The sequence below is a fragment of the Amphiura filiformis genome, chromosome 7 (assembly GCF_039555335.1).
Source record: "Amphiura filiformis chromosome 7, Afil_fr2py, whole genome shotgun sequence".
In the NCBI taxonomy this organism is placed as follows: Eukaryota; Metazoa; Echinodermata; class Ophiuroidea; order Amphilepidida; family Amphiuridae; genus Amphiura; species Amphiura filiformis.
In genome coordinates, this window is record NC_092634.1 from 46,466,379 (window position 1) to 46,490,159 (window position 23,781).

The 23,781-nt window shown below is 37.8% G+C and overlaps 1 protein-coding gene across 2 annotated transcripts; it reads left to right on the forward strand.

Moving 5' to 3' along the window:
- Positions 1-4,626: 4,626 nt before the first annotated feature.
- On the forward strand, positions 4,627-22,965 carry LOC140156387 (uronyl 2-sulfotransferase-like). Of its 2 annotated transcripts, none has more exons than XM_072179346.1 (8): positions 4,627-4,936; positions 8,184-8,383; positions 9,119-9,268; positions 10,790-10,869; positions 12,056-12,209; positions 16,225-16,322; positions 18,326-18,486; positions 21,835-22,965. In XM_072179346.1, the coding sequence occupies exons 1-8, from the start codon at positions 4,717-4,719 to the stop codon at positions 22,077-22,079; spliced, it is 1,308 nt and encodes a 435-aa protein (XP_072035447.1). In that variant the 5' UTR covers positions 4,627-4,716; the 3' UTR covers positions 22,080-22,965. The 2 variants fall into 2 exon arrangements, with proteins under 2 accessions (XP_072035447.1, XP_072035449.1); XM_072179348.1 differs by having other exon boundaries at positions 21,841-22,965.
- Positions 22,966-23,781: the final 816 nt, after the last annotated feature.

Below are 23,781 nucleotides of genomic sequence, written 5' to 3' on the forward strand. Positions count from 1 at the left end.
TTAGTGCAATTCCCTCTCCTGTCATTTTGTCATATTATCATATATTTTTATTATGCCGTCACATTGATATTCTATTTGGTTGAGTTTTTGTGCAATGGTAAGTGTGGGAGTGTATCAGTGGATGTTGGTGGGTGTGTATGGGTATGGGAGGGGGGTGTGTGGGGGTGTGTGCAGGGATGTGTTTGAGATATGGTGTTGGTGAGTTCGGTTGAGTATGAGCTATAGCTATTTATTATTTCTTTGATTGTACCTTTTAAAATTATCATTGAGTATGTATTGTGCAATAATTCAAGTTTTTTTTTATGTATATTTTTTTATTATTTGCATTTCTTTATATAAATTTGATTGTAATTATTGTAATTCACCATGCAATTCAGCCATTTTGGCTGCTATTTGAGTGTTTTTAATAAATATACCTGAATATAAATATACCTGAATATAGAACCGTTGGCTTGTGGTACAAATGTCACGTAAACAATTCGAGGTCAAAGGTTATACAAAGGTCACTATGACCGAAATTATGATTTCACTAAAAATGCTACTCTGTCCACACATTACATATAGCACACTGACACCACACGCACATATGCATCGCCTATAGCTAATGTCTGAAAGATGTAAAAACAATTGGCGTCAATTAGCGGTCATTTCCAGTATGTAATAAAATATTAGAAATAACCTTTGAAAGGCTGACTGTTTCTGCAAATTACACATTTCAAGGAATTTTTGGAATTAATGCTGGTATAGCATTTTGAGGCCTTCAACATCAACTTGCTGATGTGATGCTACCCTTTCCTTTGCCTGGATCCCATTAAGTTTGTTTCATTTCTAAAAATATTATTATATTTCAGTACACATCACACTGTAATATGCATAAATGTTAAGGAGGAATTTACTTCATAGACTTGATTAATAATCCCAGGTTTCAAATTAATTTGAACCTTTATAGTAGTACTCAAATACGATGGTGAATATAATAAAAGGACCAAAGTAGAGCTATAAGGAACTTGATTGCCTTGATACTATTTTATTTTGTAATTCCAAAAGGCTTTCAGATTTAGCATGTTTGCTATGAGCATACGCGATGCGTAGCTGTTGAAAAACGAGAGGAGTCGCTGTACTATCACGGCAATTTTTGACACGAAGATATGTGTGAGGTTCTATTTGACCAGTGCATCAGTGCTTGACAAACACCAATTCAATACTTTCCCTGTTCAATGTTATTCCATTTCCAACTGTAATGTCTATAATGATATATTCAAGATCTTTCTTTGTTTTGGAAAAAATCTTTTTAAGAAAATGTGAAAAATTGCCCTTGTGTTTCAAAGAATGTATGCCTCTCATTAAGGGTAGACGAGGTATTGTTGGTCGAAGCAACCTAAAAATCGATTTTCATTATCTAGATCAATATATTATTGAAAATTAACACCTTGATGTTTTGCAAAAGTTCATTTTACTTTCAAATCATATACTTTGCAAACTTGCTTAATTTATTGTTGTTAATGAGTTATGTACGTTTTACAAAAGTGTTGTTGTTTCAGCCCACTTTACAACGTAACTCAAGAACCGCAGCACCTATTATAAAAGTATTTCTGTGATATTTAATTCTTCTACACGCTCGTTATGAATTGAGCAATGCAGTTTTTGCCAAAGCTCACTACCATTCGTAAGATGCTGTGAAATACCAAATCACAACAGTTTAAAATAATTAATAACCTTAATATTAAAATATATACTTTCATATCTTGGGCCGGGCTTAGGTAGGTTACCCCAAATCTCAATGCAAACATTTTTTACATTTGCATTGGGATTACTGAACAGGACCTATGGCAGGGGGGTGACACTAAATTCACGGCTTTTATTTAGCCACGCAAACCTATGGAAATTTTGTTGGCTTGCTCTCAACAAAGTGAGGCAAGGTATCAATCGGTTATGAATAATTCACATCAACTCTTACTCAGCCCATGTGATTGAGGTCACCACATAAAGGTGTCGTAAGTTTAGCGAATCGAACCTGTTGAAGATAGTAAAAAGCGCCCCCAAGCAAGGTTAGACCGGGTGGAAGTGGGTCAACTACTATGATCCCATCAGGCCACAGTGATTTGTTTCTGCAAGAAAGTCTTTTAATTTGATAATGGAATGTCTTGTTGATATAGTAATGTCGAAATTGAGACTAACTATCGATAATACAAAGGAAATATACGACAAGCATAAGATATGAAATACAGTGAGTATTTGAAGTCAAAAAATCACGTGACTTTCCAAAATGGCACCCGCGGCAATAGTTTTTGCCATGTGCTTCCTCCCTGTGGAAAAGTATCCCGAAAAATATAAATCTGCACTAATACACTTATTGGTGTAGCCTGCCAGTATGAATTATTGTTGAAAAGTAGAAAAGCACCGTAATTTTGACATTTAATTGTATACCGCCACTAATAATCCAAAAATCCGATCTTTATTCATCACGTCTATTGGCTCATTTTCTTACATTGAACTATAGGCACTTCAACATCGATGATAACCAGCGTACACCACAAGACCCCAGAAAAAAAATCATAGGCTCACGTCAAGCCGTCTATATACCTGTCTTCAATCATATAATAGATTGAATACAATACCGTTCTTTTCAAAGAGACTAATCTTACAGGTGCATGAGTGATTAGCATTTCTTTGACATCTATGGTTCAATGCATCGGTAGGTCCTACTGCATCAACGTGAGTGCGGGCGATATAGTCAAAATTGTATTCATCTATTGTTATGGTAGCTAATCCGATTTAAATACGTCACTTCGCCAGCGTGCCTATAAACGTGTTCTGTTAGGGAGTAGCCTACATTAAACAATTACAATTTCAAACTTTGTGATTGGCAATAGGCCCCTACCGGTATGCAAAAGGTATGCATGGGTGACACCCAGGAGCGATTATAGTATTTGTTTCCTTGCTACATCATATTTTGATTGTTTCCGTTTGCCATAATTTAACACAGAATAAAAGCAAAACTCACTGAAAAATAACATTTGCTGAAAATCAACTAAGTTTAGGGAGTGTTCAGAAATACTTTGGTGGGGGACAATATATTTTTCGTGTTACAAATTTTTAACCCCCTATCCCTCTTCGTGAACCCAAAACTTTGTTGACCCCCGGTCGCACAAGTTAATGGACCTAAAACTGTTATGACCCCACCCTCATATTAAGTACAAAACTATCCCCCCCCCCAACCTGTACCATTGTACATCAAACGATAGAGGAAATAATATTATTAAATAATACTAATGTGAGTCGGTAAATTACCGGTTAATTTACATGGTAATTTACCGCCATCTTAATTTACCGTAGTAAAATAGGGTAATTTTTTAAAATTAAAACTTCAAATAATATTGTTTTTGTTTGTTTGTTTTAGATGACAATTACAGTTTCATGCAAAAGAGTTATGCAAATACTTTAAAATGTACGTTCGGCACATAGGCCTACGCGTCATGGCCTACTCTGCCTGGCAAAGCTAGTCTGGTGACACTCTGGTCGGAATGTGCATAATAATTATGTTTCGTTCGGTAGCCGATACAAACGGCAACTACCCTGTCCCTTGATCAAACGTCTATTATATTAACGCCCTCTGGCCAGGTCAGACCATCATTTTAATAACAATATGCTATTAACATATGAATTGGACACATGCAAATTACGAAGTGTCACATCCTGATTTAATAATCCTTGCCTATGGGTAGGTGGAATCCTTTGTTACCAGCTTTTGCATCACCCATGCATAATACCAATAGCTGTTAGATTTGGGATTTATGATGTTTTGTTTGCTCTATTCAGTAAGTAAATAATTGGTCTCCCTAATCCACTCTTACAATGTGTTTTTGTACAAGGACAAATAGTCAGCGGCTAGGTCTTGATTTGCTATCGGATCTTTCTTCTTCTGGCAACAAATTTCAAAGTGCTTCTTCTCTTACATGTTACATCATATAATGTTATTTGCACATATGCATCGGCTATATCCAGTGTCTACAAGGTGTTCTGATTTGGGGTCAAAGGTTATTAAGGTGTCATTTCCGGTATATAACCAAATATCTTCGAAATGCTTCTTCTGCCACAGCTGCATCGCATCGACTACATTTATAACTATTTATGAGTGAGGTCTTATACATTGCATACCCAGCTGAACTTGCATTTAAGACTACTTGACATTCTTCAGTTCTTTGCATGCGGAAATCATTTATAATTTTCTATAGACCTAGTAGAAGTCCCCATGAAAAATGGACATAAATGGGCCCTTTTGCAATAGATTTCTGGCTAAGGGCCGTGCTCTGTGAGCACAATGTCTAGTTTCTTCTTTTATTTAAAACTCCTCGGTTGGAGCGAGTGAGTTGGAGCAGAGAAGATGAGTCTATTCTAATCTTCTCAGGTAAGAGCTTTAGAACTCCTTTGATGCTCACTGGTGTATGTAGGTCGTGACTTCCAGCAAGCATTTCAGCTATTGTAGTACTTCCCGGTAGATGTACAAATCCATTAGAGCGTGCAATTTAATATTCCTTGGAAATAAGCCGGTCAATTGTTGACCCTGAGATGAGAGAGACAACTAATGGCTGAGTTGATGAAGATATTCAGTGTTCCGCTGTTCTCAATGACAATGTACGTATACCATTAACATCATATCAATGTATATAGTACATATCCGTGAGTTCAAGTGAAAAAATCAGACACATTGTAAAAATGGCACCCAAACTAAAGAAAGTTTTATTAGGTGGATTGATATTGGTGTCAGCGACAATATTGACATGGATGCAATTATATAGTAAAATAACTACTGTTACAAACATAAGCATATCTGAACCTTATGAATTGAAGAGGTTGAAAAAATCAGAGCTGGTTCAACAAACTAAAGAATTAATCCAGAGTCGATTGCTACGTGCTGAATCTTTAGCGAATGAAGGTTAGTGCTGTATTTTTATTATTGTTTACATGTAATAACAATACACTGTTAAAACGCCGTTTAAAAGTTAAAAAGCTGAACTGAACAACCAATCGCTTAAAATATTTCAACAGGTTGTTTGAGGTGGTACTACACCCCTTGATAAATTTGTGAATATTTTTGCATTTTTCTCAAAGAATAATAAAACACTGGTAACAAGTTATGTATATTATAGGGGCAAGGAATCCCGTCCAGTTACTGCACTGGAATTTTAGTGACTCAAGACAAGTAGTTATTGATCAAATATTGGGTTTCCCTCATTTTTGACTGTAAATCCACAACTGCTGTCTGTGCTGAAATAAAATTTTCAGTGCAGTAGTTGTAGTCCTTGCCCCTATAATATACATATCTTATTTGTTACCAATGCGCTACAATTTTTGAGAAAAATGCAAAAATAGGCACAAAATTGGCCAGGGGTGTAGTACCACCTTAAGAATTGCAAACTAACTGTTTTTAAAAAAAACAGGGTTATCTAAACTTTTAAACATATTTTTAACAGTGCTAGTGTGTTTATGTTGTTGTTGTACTAATAACATGAATATAATGAAAGACAGAGATAAAAAGACTACTTTGTGTCTGACGTCAAGGCAAAGGCGCGCCGTGATTGGTTGCCGACCTGCGCAGTACGGCATTTTCTGTCTAGTTGTCAGAATTTCAGACACGAACTAGTCTTTTTCTTATCTCTGTCTTTCATCGAATTCATTATAACAGCTGTTATCTTTTTCATGATTTCAAGTGGAGCATTTATAAATAACTTTCCAAATCTGTGAGGATTTATATGAGTAGCTTGTTGCATACCCCAAAATGACCGCATATCTAATTAATATTTTGTATTTTTAATTAAATCATCCCTACTGAACAACTGAGGACCCTACTGCCGATCTCAGGCCTGGGAAACACAATGACATGAGTAAATAAATAAAAAATAAAAAACCGAAAACAAAACAAAACAATGAGGAAGTTTCTTTTGGTGACGGTATTTTTTTCTGTGCTTCAAAACTGTGGAACAAACTCAGTGGCGTAGCCAGCTTTCTTGGTGAGAGGGGGCAACAAAACTCCGGTTGCATCATTTTGACCCGGTATTATTGGATGGTATTATATATACATAATACCGGCTTATTTTAGAGAGAATGTACCGTATATGGTGAAGTCTTTGAGCTTTCAAAAAAGGTCTTATTGGGACAATGTGCTCGCGTAGCGCGCAAAAAATTTGTATTTCACACTATTTTGGCACATGATCTGAATGAAGAGGGGCTTATCATGCTTATTGTTTGTATTTTACACTAATTTTGCCCATAATCTAGGTGAATTTTGGTGCGGGATCCTTGCCACTTTTCTTTTCCTTTGCCTTCCCGATTTTTTTCTTTCATTTTTTGTCTGAGGGCACTTTTATCTTTCATTTTTTTGTCAGGAGCCCACTGGCTACGCTACTGAACAAACTACCGGTGCATATCACAAACACCCGGCACAAACAGGACATTTGATACATACAAGAATGTCCTGTATTATCGTGATTATAGAAAAAAAAAGTCTATTCACTTGTGAAACCTAAAAACTTAATTAATTAAACCTGTTGAATAATTCGTCTCAGGTATTAACGGGTCGGGTCATTTTAAATTGATCTTCGAAAAGTTTTCTGATACGTTCATTAATTCCTCAAAAAGTAAAAATCGCAGTTTACCAAATAACGGTTAAAATGAAAGCCATTATTGGGGGGCTAATTGTTGTATCACTATGAAAGGCCTGTCACCAATTTAAACATTTGTTTCGGTGACCCAAGTTCATGGTCATTTCCATGCCCGAAAAAAGGTGGTATGTTTTTGAAAAGCGTTTCCGCTTGGAATGTAGATAGTTATTTTCTATCTTACTGTTCACGATTTTAATTTATGCACTTTTTAGCCGACAAATTTTACACACTAGAAATGCAGGGACGTAGCAAGAGCATCAGGGGCCCATGGATAATGAGCAGTACGGGCCCTTTTTACCAGGGCGGGATTTACCTTATGGGGGCCCTAAGCCAGGCCAAATTTTGGAGGCCCCGAAGTCACGTGCCGAGGAAGGCATGTGCACTCAAGTCAGTGGCCAAGTTTTGGTTTACGTATAATATAGTAGGGGACTAACATATTTTGTTCCGATGTTACAAGGACATTTGAGCACAAAGCATGCGAAAAAAATAAATTTCAGACTATTTTAGCCCCAAATTAACATGAATTTTGTCATTTGAATGCGCGCGGAAAATTTTAGTTTTGCCCTATTTTTTCAAAAAAACCCATGATGTTATCGGGGTTAAAAGAAAGATGCATAGGGAAATGGGGGCCCTGGACCAGGGCCCATCTGGCCCGATGGTAAATCCGTCCCTGCTCTCCATTATCAGCCCTTATTTAACTTTCGCTTTTGTGCTCGGGGCCCCTGGACCCTCGGGGCCCATGGACTTCGTCCACCCTGTCTCCCCGCTTGCTACCCCCTGTAAAAATGTCGCTGGCATAAATACCGACTTTTTAACAGTATCGTTTTTTAAACCAAAATACCATCCACATTAGCTCCCAATACTTTGATGAAACCATAAATACCAAATCGGACTGCATGCAGGTGATGAACAGATTTTAAACTAGAACTAGGCCCTCTCAAAATGTACTTTTTAAAATATCGCGTTGTGAAAAAAATTTCTTATGCCAGCAACTTTGATGATAGAATATTATCTACAACCTCACACCTGTTTTTCAAGACCTCTCTTTTATCTATTGACCTCAAAGAAAGGATTAGAATTATTATAATAGAATCCCTGACCTGATGCAACGCATTATTAATGAGCCGTTAAGGGACTGGAATATTTTTATGGTTGAATGAACAACGTATGACCACTACACAGGTCAACTGGCGGTGTTTTTTTTATAGCACGGTCCCTGAACACAATATGATGCGTAGGCATATTTCCAGACAAGGAACAAAAGAGACAAATTGCCTGGCAATGACGTCACATGTAATCCTAGTCTATAGTGTGATCAGAACATTATATGCTGGTGGTCATTTATAGTACGATCAGTACGAAAAGTCCAATGCGATTTTTATAATGTATTTTCAAAAATTAAAAGAACCACTTTTTAGCGGGAATATTTGTAAGTTACACAGCTGAAGTTGTGAAATGGTTGAAAGACTACAATATTACGGCATAAACAAGAATATGTTTGTTTGGTCTTTATTCCTATAGGCCCATCCCTTAAGATACACAAGGCGAACATTGATACTGGTAACAACTTTATTGGGAGAAAAGCACCAGCTACACCTATAATAGCACCTAAAACATTAGAACAAAAATATGGGTCATGTGTAAATTATTACGCATGGAATGACGCATATCCAGATTCTTACAAATCACTGCCATTGAAATCAGAAGAGGATAGTCCTGCGGTAAGTCATATTTAGCTTTCTTGTTTCTTAGTTTTATAACCGTTGCTTGGACATATGAGGGATATTGTTATGCATGACCAAAGGGGTATATAGGTAGGGGTAGGGGTAAAAGACTCGTACCTGGAGTTTTGTCCCTGGTCTAGCCTTGTATCTGGTCTTGCCATAGCTGTCTAACTGGTCAAATTTAAAGCTCATAATTATATTTTCTTGCCGGATGTATTTTTGGACGCAGTTAGCCTACTTTGAAAGAAACTTGCTGTTGCAAGGCACTTAAAAAAGAAATAACAAATATTTAGCCCTAAATCATGAAATAGGAAGCTTGATCTGGGTAATAAATTCGGGAGTGCACTTCAATATTAAATGGATACTTTCAGGTGTGGAGACTTCCCTGGGGAGACTTGCAGTTAGGAGCATTCGGTGAGAGGAAATGTAAAATGATAATCTTGACGTCTTTGGGTAAGGGGATCGGTGAAAACAATGACATTCTACAAAAAATGGGGCTTTTGGATGATCAGTCCTACATAAGCCTCAAACAATTAATTTCTGTAATTTTAACATGTTTAAGGGCGAGTTTCTCGACAAGCGTCTTAGTAAGCCTTGAGGCTAGACTAAGTCCCCAGTCGTAAAATGGATTTGTTATTTTAATAACAAGACAATATTGAAATTAGTAATGAATTAAAATTCTATTTGATCATCAACAAACGATCTTTCTACCGTCAACTTCTAATATTTCAGCAACCGCAGGACCGTGTGGTGTTCAACAGAGTGGGCAAATGTGGCAGTCGTTCTGTGATCGCTCTCTTACGTCATCTTGCCATAGTCAATAACTTCAGTTTGATTTCTTCTGTAGTGAATAATATGACAGTGATACATGAAGCTTGGCAGGTATGTTTGTTCATGGTCCCTGATTTGTTTGAAATGTTTATGGGAATTTTAGTGTATTCTGGATATTATTACTTTTACAGGAAGTCTCCGGCAATCACAACATTACTGGTATGCCTTATTTTATGTTAGAAAAATTAGATAAAAGCACGAATCACATGGCTTTATGTTCATAACAAACTCATATTGACCATAAAAACGAATAAAAATAGCCGGTTCTCAACACGCGATATTCAACATTCCCGCGCCGAAATTGTCTAGTGCAATGACGTTATGGTTATTTGTGCTCAATTGTCGTCAGCCTTCGTTGTAATCGTTGGGACGTCATTGTACCAGACAATTTCGGCGCGCGGGAATTTTGAATATCGCGTGTTGAGAGACGGATGGTTTTGTTTATTTGATCAATATGAGTTTTAAATAAAACCACGTGATTTGTGCTTGATAATTATTTTTCTAACATATAAGGCATAATGTTGTGATTGCCCGAGACTTCCTTTAGAGGAGAATGGTACGTTTTCATCACATGTTATTTCTGCCTTGGTTGAATGACCTGAATTGACCTTTTCGGTAAATCCCATAACCTTTTGCGAGTACACCTAAGAACTCGTCATTTTGCGTCACGCCGCTCTGCGCCGATGCGCACATCGTTTATCGAACATCGTTACTGCGCATTGCAAGTCGGCGTGACATAAAATGACGAGTTCTCAGGTGTACTCGCAATGGGTTATGGGATTTACCGAAAAGGTCAATTGACTATCCGTGATGTTCATTGCCACGTCTATATTCATGTCAATTCCAATCCCCTTGCATAGGACAGCCAAAATATGTGTGTGATGGCCCTTAGAATACTGCCAAGATTAACATGATTCAATGGGCTTTTACGTTTTTGCACACCTGAGATATGGCAAACTATTCTTTGGTTAAAATGTTTTTCATAGCAGAACAATTTGAGACCACTTTGAATAAAAGCGGAGCAATTTTTGATTTTTTTACCCTTGTTCTGTAGACAGTTATGGAGACAATTAACATTTGATATTAATTGACATTTATGCCTATAACTCAAGAACTGTACATCGGAGATAGGTCAAACTATACTTTTTCTGAATCCTAATAATGAGAGGAGTACAATTAGATAGTTTGTTCCACATCCGCCCAGTTTTGAAATTTGAGCCCTACATTAGCGGCCATTGTGGATATATGTAAATTACCATTTCCCCCTCTTTATTGTCCTTTTTGGATAATATATTGGATAACACAATATTATGTTGTTACGAACATCCCGTACACTATATTCACAGTGTTATGAACATCGTGTACGCGCCGGAAGTTCGACTAGTATTTCGATCATATGAATTAAACGATTTGCTCAGTTGTTTGATTAAAAATCCCAACGAAAGCCTTGATTTTGCAGCGTAGACCTATGGTAGCTTATTAAAGTACATTTACATTACAATCGTACGTAAACTCAAAACTTTTGAATGATTTTGAAATCCAACTATGTTTGCATTTTTTATTCCTTTGCAGGAAAGCCTAGTCTATTCCATAGAACAGTTTAAAACACCATTCCTCGTTCAAAGGCATCTGTATTATGTTGACTTCACAAAGTAAGTTGAATAACCCTTTAAAGCCATAATGTACGATCTTATAATATGGAATTGGTTTTTTCTTCAAACCTGAATTTTTTGCATATTTGTAATGTTTTGTAACGATACCAGGTAGCCAATGATTTTGAATCAGTCATTTTGTTTTATTTTCGCACGTTTGAGCTAGAGTCCATTTTTACACATGTCCCAACTTGCACCTAAATGGAATCGGCCAAATTGGTTGTCTTTGTAGGTCAACAGAGCAAAGTTTGACATATTATCATAATTTAAAAATTATGATAATATGTCCTTTGTAGGTCAACAGAGCAAAGTTTGACATATCATCATAATTTAAAAATTATGATAATATGTCCTCCCATAGAACTGTGTGTTAAATGGCCAAAATAACCAGTGGGGTTTCTTTCACTTTACCTTGTTATTTCAACCTAAAATTGACAGCAACCCTTCTCGTCAGTTATTACTAATATTATTTCAACATTTTGAATAAAGAATAACAAAATCAAAATTTGACGGAAATCGTACAATAAGGCTTTAATCACAGATATTGTGTTCCAATAGCTGTGATTTAAATTTGTGTGCAATTCCTAATGGGTGATTACAATACCGTAAAACCCCGTCTACAAGCATATAGTGTGCTTCTGATGAAAGCTGCAATAATCCAGTCACCATTATGGAGTTTGAGCAAATAAATTACGGATCCAAGCATACAAACAAGTATTATTTTAAGACCGATCAATTGTATTGGTAGGGGCCTATATTAACGCTTGCTTCGAATTAATTAAGCTTTTATAAAAAACACTATATATGCTTGTAGACGGGGTTTTACGGTATTGTGCGAAAATTGCAGGTAGGCATAGCCGTTATGTTGTGAAAGAAAACTTTAGGACAACAAATATGACAAAGGGGGCAATATATTTACGAATACATAAATGGCGAAGGTGAGATTTAAACCGGGGCCTTAAAAACAGAAATTAACACACACAGACCCCCTAATGCTGGCTTTAGAATGACAGTGTTTGCGAACTAATTGGGAAGTTTGAATTACTAATAGATCATTGCAGATGGAACACAACTACACAACTTGCTTAAACTAGGTTCCTATTTTATCTAAGTGAGCATTTTCACTAGTAATGCGTGACTTCTTACTTTTTTGTCTTCAATAAATACTGTTGCTTCGTCTATGTAGTTACGGTGCCAAGCCCCCTGTGTACATCAACATAATTCGAGATCCTTTAGCAAGGATGGTATCACAGTACTACTTTAAAAGGTTTGGAGATAGAAAGATAATCAATGGAACGCACAAGGATAGGTACAGTGGACCAGAAGAAGAACGAAACCAGGTAGGTAACCAATGATTTTGAATCAGTCATTTTGTTTTATTTTCGCACGTTTGAGCTAGAGTCCATTTAGCTTCCACGAAGTAACTCCGTCACTTAGCGCGTGCACAGATGTTCGGTCTTTGATCCCGCGAATAAATATGTTCTGCCAGTTCCTTGAGTCAATGCGCGCGATTTAATACTACACGAACTGGAGCACGCACTGACGTCACTCTTTCGTAGAAGCCAAATTGATATAGAGCCTTTTGCTAGTCCATACAGGACCAACGCAATATTTAGCACCATAATCAACGCCGTCAGGCGTTGGTCCTTACAAATCCGTTCGCTACCCCCAGCAATGCACCCTCATTATAATAAACAGTGACCAAAACCAAACCAGTCGATAAGTTACGTCATGAATCCAAATATGGGAAATAGTCCCGCCCATCATTCGGGCCATCATTCAACCGCATCTATTACATAACTGGGACTCTCAAGTCATCTCAAGTGCTTGGTATCCCAATCGATTGATTTTGATAATGCAATCAAAGCAATACAAACTTTTGAGGTCGCTTACCAGTGCATGGAAATAGTAGATATCTACTATTTTCCATGACCAGTGTAAATCGGGCTGGTATGAATTAAATGAAAGTTTTTTTGTTGCTATATCAGTGCAGAGATAATGTAGGCCTAATCAGTGTTAACAAAAAGTTATTTGTATGATTCTAGGTTTGTTTTCTTTTTTTATTTAATATTGTCACATTTGTCGATAGGCCTAACCGTGATACCATTAAAAAGCTAAAAGAACATCAATTCTACACACCGTTTATTTGGAACTGAACTTTGATTTATTAAAGTCATAATGTACGATCTTATAATATGAATTTGGTTAATTTTTTTCAAACCTGATTTTATGGCATATTTGTAATGTAGGCCTACATGTATACACATGTCACAACTTGCATTTAAATGGAATCAGCCAAATTTGTTGTGTTTGTAGGTTAACAGAGCAAAGTTCGACATAAAGTCATAATTCAGGAATTATGACTTTATATCCTCCTATAGAACTGCGTGTTAAAAATAACAAACAGTGTTTACTTCGTTATTTCAGTTCAAAATGGACAGAAGCCATTCCCGATAATTAGGGCCTATTACTGGTATTATTTCAGCATTTTGAATATATAATGACAAATTAAAATTTGAAGAAATCGTACATTAACCCTTTAACACCAAACTGGAAATAACAGAGTGAGTAAAATAAAATAAAAGGCGATACCACTCGCAAGTAGGCCTACTGTTGAATGTGTTGATATTTCAAATGCATGTGAAAAAAAAGGAACGGAAAAAAATGACAGTATATTTCTTTAATCCGGAAGGCATGAAAGGGCCTGTGATTACTATTTGAATTTAGGGTTTTGATTTAAACTATTTTAATATCAAATCTTTTTAAAAAAACCATGGTCTTCTCGTTTTAACCGAGGGGCATGAGATTCATCACTTTTAACTAGGCCTAATTTGCCATATTTGGTAGAGATACAGTACTTAAAAAGCTAAGGGAACGTTCATAAATACTTGGGGCTGGAAAATTTCGATTTCGGTATGTCAAAACTTTTTTGACCCCCTACACATGTTAAACTTTTAGAACCACTTTTTTTGGATCCTTTTTTTTGTATACACCAAAATATTTTGTACCCCCACACCAAAATCACTAAAAACACCCGTTTTAGGCCTACTTATGAATTCCAAGGGTCATAGGTCAAAAACCATAGGTCGCAGAAAAATGTTATGATTGACGTTTTTGATCCAAACATCCATCTTAGTAAACTGATACACTTTGCAAGATGTATATGTCAATTTTCAAAAAAATTCCCATATAAAAACTTGTTCTTTTGGAAAAACCAAAAAATGCTATTTTTACCCATAAATTAAATGTATTGAATAAAGCGATGGTCTTTTTTTGCCTTATTCCAGGGTCCTAAAATAATGGAGAAAATTTGAACATCATTAAATGAAGAGTTTGGTTCCAAAAGGCATTAAGTCCAAAGACTGTTTTGTGGGATTTTTATTTGAAAATATTGAGTAGCAGTAACCTTGCCACTCTAATAACATTGGCGTAGTAGAATATATAGTTATAACAATAATATTTTGGCAAATAATTGCAAATGCCTTTAACTTCCCACGTGCGAAGAAGAAAAAGGCATCAAGTGCAATGGCAGCCATTTTAAAACCTTGGATTTGACAATTTTAGGGGACAAATCTATTATTGAAAGAGAATAAGCCAGATGTGCAAACATATCCATTCCAATCGTTAAATGTCATTTAATCTTTAGAATGTAAAAATATTCCAGCAAAATGTTACACAAGGCAGCTATTGAACTAATGCCTTTTGGAAACAAACTCTTTGGAAACAAAGTGAATAGGCCTACCTCACTTTAATAGGAATTGGACTAAACTACAAATCAAGTAAATGACTACATTTTATGGCGATGTCGACATTTTAAAGAAAATTAACACAAATTGGCGCTGACTGGAAAATAAAGCTCTTCCCAAAACCATGTCCATGTAAAAAAATCCCTTCGTCTGTTGGCGGGTAACTTCTTGAATTCCTAGTTTATTCGAAGCATGCAAAATAGCGGCGTCATCCATTTTATAGTATTGTAAAACAAATAATAATAACTGAGGACTAATGATAAAATGAAACGATGGCCACCCCCAAAAAAAAAAAAAAAAACATGTATAATGTGCGCACTGCGCAACCTACAAAGTGAAGAACTTGAAAAAGAACATTTCAGCCCGAGTCACGGGTCAAATAATCGCCAAGTATCTTCTTAACCATTGATTTATATGGGACAGGAATAGAGGTTATCCATGTTCTATAAGCTGCATGTCCTATCAACGACTGCTATACCTTGTTTAGGACATTCTAAAGAAGTACCTGCTGCATGTGCAACCATGACTGTTTCAAAATAGCCCGCCAAAGTCATGCAGGTAACGCCGAGGTCGTGCATTGAATTAGTTTGAATGACGAATACTACGGGAACCAGTGCCTTTTGTTAGGAGTCACACATGAGTGAAGTGGATAACCTCTATTATCAAAAGTCCCGGGAAAAATCTTCAATAGTTTCCCAATTGAAGAGGACATAGATAAATTGAATGAATGAATGAATGAATGGACATGATTATCGATATGTTACGCAATAGTGGTGTTAGATCCAAAGCTGGAAGCTATATAGTAGTTGGCAGGTGGAAGGCAAGTCTAATCTGATTGGCTAAATATCGTCAGTAGCTGTCAGTAGGCGTGGTTAGTCAGTTTGACATTTCCCTTGACTTTCCAAGGGAGGATATGTCGGATCTATAAGGACCAACGCCTGACGGCGTTGATTATAGTACTAAATATTGCGTTGGTCCTGTATGGACTACCTTTTGCAGACATTACGCTGACACAGACGTCATGTTAGCAACGTGCCGTCTGTGGTTAGGGGTTGAAGTATCTCTTGGTAGAGGTATCTATAGTATCACTGTTGTCAAATCTGCAGTGACTTACAGCTTACGACCTAGTCAGTTTGTATGGTATACATAAGGAGCTACCGATGTAGCAGCACCTCATAAAGAGGCCAGCAGCTGTATTCACTGCGTGGTGACACTGCCTTACTTCAGATGTAGTCAATAGTATCCTGTAACACTACACCGTCGGCCACCATAGGCTAAGTTACTTTGGACTGACGGCGGTAGTGACGGTACAGAGTTACAGTGCGACCAGGGTTGCGACGTAGTCACTCTCTCGCCAGAAATCTTCCCCTTTATAAAAACTTATATATAATTATTTGTCTTTTGCATATTTGAACGTTTGGATGTTTTCCCTAAGCCTATCTGGAGCATTTTTATTCAAAAGATACCCCTGAATGTGGGCATCATGCACCCTCCTTTTTGACCTACCCCACCCCCATTTTACCCTCCCCACGGCTCATAATTATTTCACAACTCTGAGTATGTTACTTAATGATTTTATTAATATATTTATTATTTCTCGTACTAACAGACTTTCGATGACTGCGTGTTACGATCGAAATGGGAATGTACAGGCTTAAACACATTTTATATTGTGCCCTTTTTCTGTGGCCAGCATAGAAACTGCAGGTAAGTTGCAAAGATTACACGACTTAGGCACGATCTACGTTTGTGTGTTGGTTGTGTGTGTGATTTTGTAAACGCCATCTATAGACCTTTTTCCCTTCTTCCCATCATGCACTATTCCAGGGGGTATGAGTGTCGCAAAATACATCATCTCCCCGGGGGAGTACATAGTTATGTTCATTACATTCTGTAATACGGACATTTCGGCTGGTGCCTTCATCACAAAAAAGGAATCACCGATAATCATGATAATGGCGCACGATCACTAATACCTTTCGGGGGCAAAAAACAACATTTCTATGCCTTATTGACATGGTGTCGTCGCGAAAAAATGTTTCCTGTTATTGAAACCTAACTTTGTATACATTTTATTGACCTAGAGGTGAAAAACTAATGACGGGACACGCAGTGATATATGGTCGGCGTCCGTTTCACTTTTTTCGGAGATGACTGAAATAAAACGTAAACAATAATCTCTTACCCAGATGTTCTGCATCGCTCCGTAACTGCATCACTCGTGTATTCAATAATTGCATAATTAGTAACATCGATGGCCTTTACGATAATCCGCATATATGGACTCAGTATGCCCATTTTAAGACAAAGTAATAGCAAAGACCATCGGATGCACACAATCTATGAGGTTGATAAACTACGTCATACCCCCTGGAATAGTGAATCGTGGGATAGAGGGAAAAAGGTCAATTGGGTACGCGAGTACCCGCACCCTAAACTGTGCGCACACGAACCACGGTTGCACCCGTAGGTTTGCTAGATGGTGACGATATTTAGGTGTAAATAGCATGAAAAACGCATTAAACAATGTCCCAAATAAGGGGTGTAGGGTCAGTCCATCCTGGCGAACCTCAACGGTTTTAAATTATAATAATATTATTTTATTAACGTACTCAACATTGTGTGATGTTCTGCGCGTTTTCAAGTTGAAATGAAATCCCATCCAATTACCTGACCGACGACGGAAAATTCATAAATGCAGTAAATATGTTACACACACCATAATGTATGTAATACTAATAATAGGGGTAGTCGACAGGAGACAGCAATGGGATCCGGGAGCTGAATTAACAGAAATGGTGGAAGAAAAGTTCAAATAAAGAGTGAGAGCCACAGATACAGTGTGTGACCACTGATGAAAGTTAAGCCTATAATTATAGTTAGGATACACGCCTTTGGTGCACGAGGTCGCAGGTTCAATCCGGGTATTAACCAAGTCTGAAATAAATTACTGGTAACTTCTGTAGACTAAATTCAGACTTCCACTAATCAGGCTAATGGTGCATCTACATTTGGACAAATGAACCATGAGAGTACTCTATTCTTCGGAGGGGATATTAAGTTGTACAGAGAGCCACACCTGTACTTGTAGCTCGCAGTCAGTCTCGAAAGAGTAGGGTGTAAACACCTCCCTGGTGGTTCCAATCCGCCCGAATTAAGCTGTTTGGATATTCACAATCTAAGTATCTGCGCCAAGAGAGAGGTTGCGGATGAAGTGAGCAGATTCTGATATCTACACAAAAAACAACAACCAGCAGCACCGTCATGATCTTGATGGAATGTATTTAAAAGTACATGATTGTCTGCGTGTATGTTTATACACTTTGATCAGCTCGTTATCGGCGGGAATTATTAGGCTTTTACCACTACGCCGAAAAGTAGACCGACGTCAAGAGTGATGTAGTTGTCCTGTTTGATCGTTATTTTGCTTGTTAAAGAAAGTAGACAAACTAAAGTATAGGACTTCAATTAATAACTTGTGATTCTTCTGGCGAGATGTCGCAAGACAATTCTCAAAATAAAATATATTGATATTAATCCGCGATGTTATAAGGCCCGCCGATTACGAGCTGATCAAACTGTAGGTGGAGGAGACAGACAGACATAGACATGAGCTAGAGTCACAGATAGTATAATATTATGTGTATGAACTACACAATGATTTTCTTATTCCCAGCACTTAATTTTTGGTTGTCTCCTGTTGTTTTAAGGACCCCATCTATGTGGGCCCTGAACCAAGCTATTGAAAATGTAGAAGAGGACTATTTATTTGTAGGCATCCTGGAAGAACTTGAGGACTCATTGAGTGTGTTAGAAAGACTGCTGCCATCAATGTTTAAAGGTGCCTTGGAGCATTATCTACATCCTCTTGGTAAGTGGACTTAAAGAGAAGTATAGACCACCAAGTTCATTAATATAGGATGCTTCTGATTGGAGTTGAACACCTGTTGGTTTTTATTATATGGGTATCTATACACAACATGAAACCAAACAACCATTTCATGGTAAATATAATGTTTCTTCCGGTACCATAAATCTTTAGGGGAAATGTGGGGATCACATGATGCGACGAATAAGATCATGCCCAGACAACTTCCTGCTTATTCTATGTTCAATGGAAAATATATATTTCAAAACTATTTCTAAGATGTTATGTAAGACAATTCACATGGTATTTGTTTGACTTGATGGTCTTCAATCACATACTTTTGCGCTGTTATCAAAAACTCTTTACTTATCAGGTCAGGTCAGGAAGATGCGAATGTTCTTATGCCATACAAAACAATATCTCGGAGCTTTAAAACGATTTTGAAATCCAATGAAGTGTGTGTTTTCGCCTTTTCCCCCCGAGACGGTCAATCTTTGCAAGCTTTGAGACATATTTTTGACATAATCAAAAATATTACATATAATAAAACTATGGCATAGTTTAATCCACTCATGTTTTCTATTTTTTTAAAATTTATTTTGGCTGCTTCATTTTGCCATGGTGTGCCATGTGAGTATTTTTGGTAATGGGGCAGATTTTGCTGGACCTAAAACTCACTCACTCACTCACTCACTCACTCACTCACTCACTCACTCACTCACTCACTCACTCACTCACTCACTCACTCACTCACTCACTCACTCACTCACTCACTCACTCACTCACTCACTCACTCACTCACTCACTCACTCACTTACTCAAAGCACTCACTTACTTAAAGTACTCACTCACTCAAAGCACTCATTCACTAACTGCATTCACTCACTCCTTACGAGGAAAGTCTTTTTGGTAATGGGGCAGATTTTGCTGGACCTAAAAACTCACTCACTCACTCACTCACTCACTCTCTCACTTACTCAAAGCACTCACTCACCCACCCACTCACTCACTCACTCACTCACTCACTTACTCAAAGCACTCACTCACTAACTGCATTCACTCACTCCTTACGAGGAAAGTCTTTTGGCTCCCTCACAAACACTTTCACGCAGGGTCGTAGCCAGGGGAGCCGAAGGGAGGGGTTTGCCCAAGAAAATTCTCAGGGATAAAATGGGGACGGCAAAGATTAAAGCGTCCTTTAAATGACTAAAAATGGAACAACAAATTGACAAATGGGGACGAAAATTTGTGTTTGACCCTCACACTAGAATCCTGGCTACGCTACTGCTTTCACGCGTTTCCAGTCAACATTGTTCCTTACGCCTGTCCACGTGCTCCTTAGGCCAAAAAAAAAAACTTTGTCTTTTTTTTTGAAAAACAGGCCTATGCGATGTCCTATGCGATGTGTTTTTTGTTTTTTTGTTTTTTTTCTTTAACAAGAACGCCGCCCAAATAACATGCCATATACGCCCGGCATATACGCAAACGTAGTTCTTACTCCCGGTTTAACTATTCTAACCGTCACCTCCTAAAACCCTAACAGTAACCTATACTAAAAATATGCTAAATAATTCAAGTTCTGAAAAATTTCGATCACACGACGTGACAATGTAAATGTTGTGAGTAGTGACAATGAATTGGTGCAAAATTCAGAACCACAAATATTGATGTGCGCCGCTATTTTGTCCGACATTTAAACATTACCGTAATTATAAGGAGTACAAAAAGTTGACATTTATGTGTTGAGGAAACTCCAATATTTACTCGGCATGGCATGAAAATGAGTTAAATGATGATCTTTTCTCTGGTATACCGATATGAAATCGCTTATCGAGCAGTAAAATTTCTGCACATGGGGAATTCCCAGTGACGTGTTCTAGATCTACACGTAGAGTCGATTGTCCCGCTATTTCGTTCATAATAAGAAACACTTAGTTGCCCAACTCTTTTAATTTTTATTCAAATTAGGCAAATGTGCTTAACGGTCTTGTATCACCTGCACCTACCCTACCAATTATGTAGCGTAGAAGTTTCAAAATAGATTCCTTTTCAGAATTTACTTGTATGACTAAAAGTGATCAAAGCAGTGCCGACAAGAGTCATTACGGGCCCGGGGTAAAATGAACGTCTGGGCCTCCTTTTTTTACGGGCCCCTGAGGTCTATTTTCTTTGAGCCGGACTCAAATGGGGGGGGGGGGGGGGGGTTAGTAGCAGTTATTTAAATGAAGCGCCTAAAGTCAGGTGGGTGGTTAAGATGATTGCATCGACAGCTAAAACCTCCTTTATAGACTTCAGACCCACACAAACACACGTTTGGGATACGTGGGAACAATGGTACCACTTTACACATGACTGCCCTTACACATGACTGTATTGTGGTCACTTATTGATACTAGCCTGTTGTGTACAGCGTTAATATGATGCCGGATCAGTGACCAATTTAATGGCGGAACCCCTTTGTTCGAAACAATGGTACCACTTTTATGAAGAGCCTGTCGCAACTAATCGGCATCAAACGAACAAAGCATTATATAATCTATTGCGACTCTATTTTTGTTAAAAGCTCTTTGGTGTTAAACACCATCTCAATGTATTCCTTGATGTCAACTATCTGTACGCTGGCGAAGTGACGTAGTTAATCGGATTATACCATAGCAATAGCTGAATACAATTTTGACTATATCGCCCCGCACTACAACGTTCATGTGGTACCGATGCATTGGACCATAGATGTCAAAGAAATGCTAATCACTTACACCTGTAAGATTAGTCTCTTTGAAAAGAGCGGTATTGTATTCAATCTATTGTATGATTGAAGACAGGCGATGAGTGCCAGCTGCTGTAGTGCAGAGAGATCTATTCAAAAATTGTATTCATCTATTGCTATGGTAGTTAATCCGATTATGACGTCACTTCACCAGCGTATGGTAGTAGTGCATCCCCCAGTTGTACCTCACAGCCCCGGGCTCACCCACTATTATACGGAGGAGGTATCACATATAAATCAATGGTCAATAATATGTTGGTTAGGAAACAGGAATAGAAGGAGGTAGTAGTGGTGGTGGTGGTAGTGGTGGTAGTGGTGGAGGAGGAGTGGGTGGTTATGATGGTGGTCCCAGCAAACACAAAACGTTTTACAGAAAAGTTTTTAAATGTTTTATTAACATTTAGAAAACATTTTTGAAAACTTTTGGGTTTTGGTTGTTTTAATGTTTTTTATTTATTTTTATTAAGGTAATTTTAAGCTTATCAGGAATCATTCATCTGAGGTCAACTAACTCGCCAGGGGATAACTTGTGGTTACGAATTTAAACCAAAATTTCCACATTTTTATCTTTCTGTCTATAACAGGTGAAGATACTTCCGCCATGACCAGCACAGCAACTCTCCACAAGAAGAAACCATCTCCCCAAGTTGAACAGATCATGAAAGAGGCAATGTGGTTTGAATACCAATTTTATAACTATGTCAGATATAAGTTTAACCAAACCAGAGATGCGCTAGGAATTACGCCGTACAAATCTAGGCCATCTCATGACACATGGGGAAAGTTGAAGAAGGAAGGACTGTCGGTGCCCGATCAATGCATGTGGTGAGCTGTAAGGGTGCACTTGGTGCAAAAAGCGAGACATTTTTTTAAAGAGGACATTTCGTGATCGACATCGTCCTCCCCCACTTACCTCCCAAAAGGGTGAGATATTTATACCATCATAAATAATGTATGTACGCATAACATATTTGGCAGAAGCGGACGTTTGCCAAAGAAATTCTCCAATATGCAGAATGTCGACAAACACTAATTTCAACACAGTGGCGTATAATAGAGCGGTGTAATTATGCGCAGCATAGCTCTCAAACAGAATACTAGTATACTGAAATAAGTTTTTTATCGTCGATAGAGGCTGACTGGCTCTGCAATATATATGAGAGCACCCCCTGTATCGGTACATGGGTACGGTATCCCCTTTAAGCAGGACCACTCTCCTTCAAACGAACTATTTTTTACATGCACCGTGTTCGCACTCAGCACCCTCAAGTTGATCTAAAACACCTCTGAGATCTTGTAGGGCGAATTTCTCGACGGGTGGCTTAGCAGTTGGCTTGTCTAGCCTCAAGATCTCAAGGATTAAGAGGTTGAAAGACAAGGTCTTTCCCGAAGCACGGCTGCCATAACGTCGAGGCTTCGTTAACATGTGGCCCAGGCTTGTAGGATTAGCTCCAGGGTGTTTTTTGTTTGTTTTGTTTGTTTTTTATTTGGCATTTGGAATACAAAAACAAATCATAGAGACAGAAAAATCATTACAAAGCACATCAATTAAATAAATCAGTCACAAAGCCATTTAGGAACAGGACACACGGACAAAAAAAATGACAAGCCGGGATAACCCATTAAGCCCGCAGAAAAGGCAAGCTTATTTCCGATGGGGTCCCAAGAAAAGACGAGAGAACAAAAGGGAAACAAAAAATGCCTACACAGTGAAATCAGACATCTCTTGACTGAGAACGTTGCTGGCCAGATGTTGTTTGACACTTTGTTTAAATGCAGACTTGGTATGCAATCCCTTGATGTTTGATGGGAGTTCATTCCAGTCCAAAATGGCTTTGTAGTAGAATGTGTTTGAAGCAATACCTTTTACTCTAGGAACAATAAAATTGGATTCACTTGATCTGGTTCCATAAGAGTGAGCATTTGATGTTTGAGTGAAATACTGATGGTGCACCTTGACAATGGTTGATGTTTAAGACATGATTAAGCCTCAGCTGTTTAATTCTGTCACACATTTTCAAGAGATTCACAAGGTTTAGCTCATGTTGCCCAATGTGATCTCTGGGAGAAAGTTTCAAGATGTAACGAGCAACCTTATTTTGAGTAATTTGCAGTTTATTTTTGTGGTTCTGAGTAAGGCCACTATATCAAGATGTGCAACAGTAATCCATGTGGCACTGAATCAAAGCAGGACTAAGATTTTTGCACATAGTTTGATTGAGAATGTGAGAATGCTTTCACCAGACAGTGTATTGTCTATTGAAACACCAAGATACTTGATACTCTCCTGAGATTTGATACATGACCATCATAGGCAACACAGAAGTCCGGAACTTTCTTTAACTTAGCTTTGGTGCCAAGGCGTAGACACTCTGTCTTGCCAACGTGAAGAGACAGTTAAGTTTATTATCGACTAACCACTGATTGCAGGATAATGCAATCTGCTCCACTTGACAGAACTGTATAAATTGTATAAACCAGAGCTGAGCTTGTCGAAGAAGACCAATTTGAATCCCTTTCTTGGGGAAATG

Excerpts from the sequence above, each read along its gene's own strand:
- LOC140156387 (XM_072179346.1), top strand. The coding sequence starts at position 4,717 with ATGGCACCCAAACTAAAGAAAGTTTTATTAGGTGGATTGATATTGGTG. Across the intron at positions 9,269-10,789 it reads TGATACATGAAGCTTGGCAG|GAAAGCCTAGTCTATTCCAT; the intron begins GTATGTTTGTTC and ends ATTCCTTTGCAG. Across the intron at positions 12,210-16,224 it reads CAGAAGAAGAACGAAACCAG|ACTTTCGATGACTGCGTGTT; the intron begins GTAGGTAACCAA and ends TCGTACTAACAG.